General features: G+C 42.9%; 1 protein-coding gene across 1 annotated transcript in view; it reads left to right on the top strand.

Moving 5' to 3' along the window:
* The first annotated feature begins 387 nt into the window (after window positions 1-387).
* Window positions 388-3,502, top strand: part of XPA (xeroderma pigmentosum, complementation group A) — a 5,381-nt gene continuing 2,266 nt past the window's right edge. Inside the window, exons 1-3 of the mRNA XM_010001015.1 lie at window positions 388-430; window positions 1,152-1,257; window positions 2,776-2,941. Of these exons, the coding sequence (XP_009999317.1) occupies window positions 388-430; window positions 1,152-1,257; window positions 2,776-2,941 (315 nt within the window). The remainder of the gene's footprint in view (window positions 431-1,151; window positions 1,258-2,775; window positions 2,942-3,502) is intronic.

Raw genomic sequence — 3,502 nt, 5'->3', positions numbered from 1 at the left:
GTGTAATTCGCCATGTTACTGCATTAATAAAAAGCCTTCACGTGCCAGTGGTGCTGCCTTAAATGATGAAATGTGATGCAAGAGCATGACTATGTGAAGTACTGAGCATGCCGCTGTCGCTAGGAGGACTGAATTGGCATAAAATGTCGTCTTAGCTAGACAGAGTCTGCTATAAATGCAATTAAAGATGTATGGCGCTGCATGTCAAACATTAATTTTCTGTTTCAGGTATTGTGAATATTCTGCAGCATTACCTCATTTTTCTGCTGGTGAAACTCCATAAATTGCTAATTTTCGGCTAGAAGTACAATGTTACTGTTAGGGGGAACATTCCTTACAGCTGAATCACTGTTTCTCGGTGTCCTGAGGAACACGATGCAGGCGGCCATGACTGGAGGGGATCGACTCGCCGAGGATTCGTCCAGAAGTGGTGGGTGGGAAAGACGAGTCTGGGCTTGGAGCAGTGCTGAGAGGGCTTGGGGAGAGGATTGTAGTGGAGCTCCATCCCCATTCCACTCCTAGCAGCTCTCTGGCCATCCACCTCCAGTTCCACCCGTCGCAGTGGAGAGAAGCCGTGCCAACCGCCCCGGGCCTCCGTTCAACTCGTTTAGGGAGAGGCAGGTGTGGCTGAGCTAGGAAGAAAACCGGAGCAGCACTGAGAATTAAGTGCCAGTGCCACTCCCGTTCTGCTTCCAGCTCCAGCCATCCCCTGCGTTGCTTCCTCCCGTTCCTGCCTGCATGTTCTGTAAATCAGGACATAATTTGGAGGGCTGGAAGGGAGGAAGCTGTAGGAGGGTGGATATTTTAGCGCTTTTCTGGGGAAACGGGGAGGATTCTTTTTTTTTTTTTCTTTTCCTTTTTTAAAACAATGGCTAAGTTAAAACAAATGTGTGTTTGAATGTTGAAACCAGATACTTAACACAGAGAATCTTCCAGCAAGAAAATGCACCAACAGAGATGAGATTGCATGATAAATTATTTTAAATTTGTACTGTATCTTTCTGGAAAACTTATTAGCAAAATGAAACTAGTCTGTAATTTATACTGTAAGAACTATAATATAAATTTTAAGTAAAATTGCCTATACCAATTTCAAATGCTTGTTTTTACCATGGTAGTTCTTTAAAAAAAATTAAATTTCTTTCCATTAGCACCTGTACTAGAATTTGACTATCTCATCTGTGGAGACTGTGGCAAAGAATTCATGGACTCCTACCTTATGCAGCACTTTGATTGGGCAACATGTGATAATTGCAGGTATTGCAAATAATCAGGAGACTGCTGGCTTTTAATTTAATTATAGTCTGTTTAAAATGCTGTCAGCAACGAAGCATTTTTCAGTAACTTTGCACTTCCTGACAAAGTAACTGGAAGTTGACTGATCAACCTGGAACAACACAGGAGCAATGTCTCCAGAGACATGAATAGATCTTTGCATAACGTTATGGAAACGTAATGTCTTGAGAGCAGTTAGTGTTTGTCCACATGGAGATGAGAGTCTTGTCTGCCTGCAGAGAGCTGTAGAACAAAAATACTGTTTTCTGAATGTAGAAGAGGTTAGGGGGGCGTTTGCTGACCTGGTGAATCAGCCTAAGTGAAGTTAGGACTTCGGTCAGCAGGAGCGGGCTGGGAGCCTGGCTGCCGAAGGGAAGGGCACTCTGGGAAGTGACCGGCTGCCCTGCAGGGTAAGCAGAAGGTTGACCTTGAGCAGAAGGCTGCCTCTTTAACAGAAAAGGCTCCAAAAGGCCGAGATAACCAGGGCCATTAAGCCGGCCGAAGCAACCAACCACCATGAGTAGGGAATGAATGGGTTGGGGGGAGGGAAGTGCTCACATCTTTGGCCTCAGCTCCCCTGCTGCTGCAGGGAGTGGTCACGGGTGTGCTCATGGTGTGGGCAGTTCACCGTCATCGGAGACAAATGCTGCCTCTTTAAGGGAAGATGGCTGGGAAAAGGATATTGAGGAGTGGTTTTCCTTGGGACCAAGTAGCCCTTGTAGCTGTACATTTGGAGATTCCTTGGTGCATTAGCTTTTACTGTGAACTTTGAGTTCTAGTAAAGCTGCATTTACAGCAGCACTTCCTTGATGACCGTTGCTGGCACTAAGTGTTTGGCACATTGTTCTGGCTCAAGCAATTCAAGTTGTACTTCAGTCAGGATTGCGCAAATGTAATTTATTTCATTAACTCGTAAATGCTGCTGTGGTTACACAGTTGCTCATTATCTGTCTGGTACAAGTAAAAAACTTTTAAGGTCTTTATTTTACGGTTCCTCTGCCTACTTAGAAAGAGCTGCTCTGTCTGTTGCTAATCAGTTTCCGGCATCTAGAAGCATATGGAGTGTGTATATTCTCAGGTGATCTGACCTGTCTCACATTACACATTCTTTCTCGACCATGTGTCAGGCTTGGTTTTTTTTGTCCTCTAGAATTGCATCTGTTTTAGGTGAATACCTAAAATTACTTGTATTCCTTCTAAATTTCAGTTGCTTTGTCTTGCAAAACAAACAAACAAACAAAAAAAGCAAAAAAAAAAAAAGCCCTTGTAAAAGAACAACCTTCTCAGGCTGTTCAAATGGGAGAATTTAAAAACAATTTCAGTAAACTTAATCCAGGAGTCTAGCTAGCCGCTGGAATCCAAAGTTAACTTGCATGCATAAAACCCTGAGAGGGTGGGGGCTGCCTGTATTTCAGGAATGTTAGAAGTGATAGGGTTTTTGATGTTAATAATGTGTGGTTTTCTGGTGGAGCTTTCTCACAATTATTTTACATATTTCAGAGATGCTGAAGATAAACATAAGCTTATAACAAGGACAGAAGCAAAAGAAGAGTATCTTCTTAAAGACTGTGACTTAGACAAGAGGGAACCAGTTCTCAGATTCATTGTGAAGAAAAACCCTCATAATTCACGGTGGGGTGACATGAAGCTTTATTTAAAACTACAGGTACAGAAACTTAGCATATTTAAGACCTTTTTACCTTTGTACAACTTTGGTAGTCAAAATATGCCACTTCTGATTTCTGAAGTATTGTTATCAAAGCTAAGTGTTACGCATAGCTTGTGTGAATTTTCAGTGCAGTAAAACTAGAGAGCCGTGGTCCAAACTGATGAAAATACCTGATTCGAGAGCACTTTGAAGATGCTTAGGGACCACAAGCTCAGTAGTTTGCGAGGTTCCAGATCATGGAGTGCATCGCCCTTCAGTGCTAATCTGAAATGCATGGGGCAGCTGCTGCTGTGTGTGGCCCTTTGCAGCTCTACCCTCAAGGCAGCAGGAAAAGGCAAGTAGATTTTCCAGGGCTCCTGTCATTGTCTGGTACTTCTACAGGAATGCTGCTGTTTTAGTTGAATATGCAATAAATTAGAACTGAGTTTAGACTTTCCCAAGTAAGGTACATCTATCTGATATTAAAAATCAATCTTGCATCTTACTTGGAAAGGAATGCCATGTTTGTGGGTCAACGTGTGAGGCACAGGCAAGCTTTGGTTTATTGGTGTATGTAGG

This window comes from Chaetura pelagica, unplaced genomic scaffold (assembly GCF_000747805.2).
Source record: "Chaetura pelagica isolate M959 unplaced genomic scaffold, ChaPel_1.0 scaffold126, whole genome shotgun sequence".
Classification (NCBI taxonomy): Eukaryota; Metazoa; Chordata; class Aves; order Apodiformes; family Apodidae; genus Chaetura; species Chaetura pelagica.
This window is presented reverse-complemented; position numbering and strand designations above follow the sequence as displayed.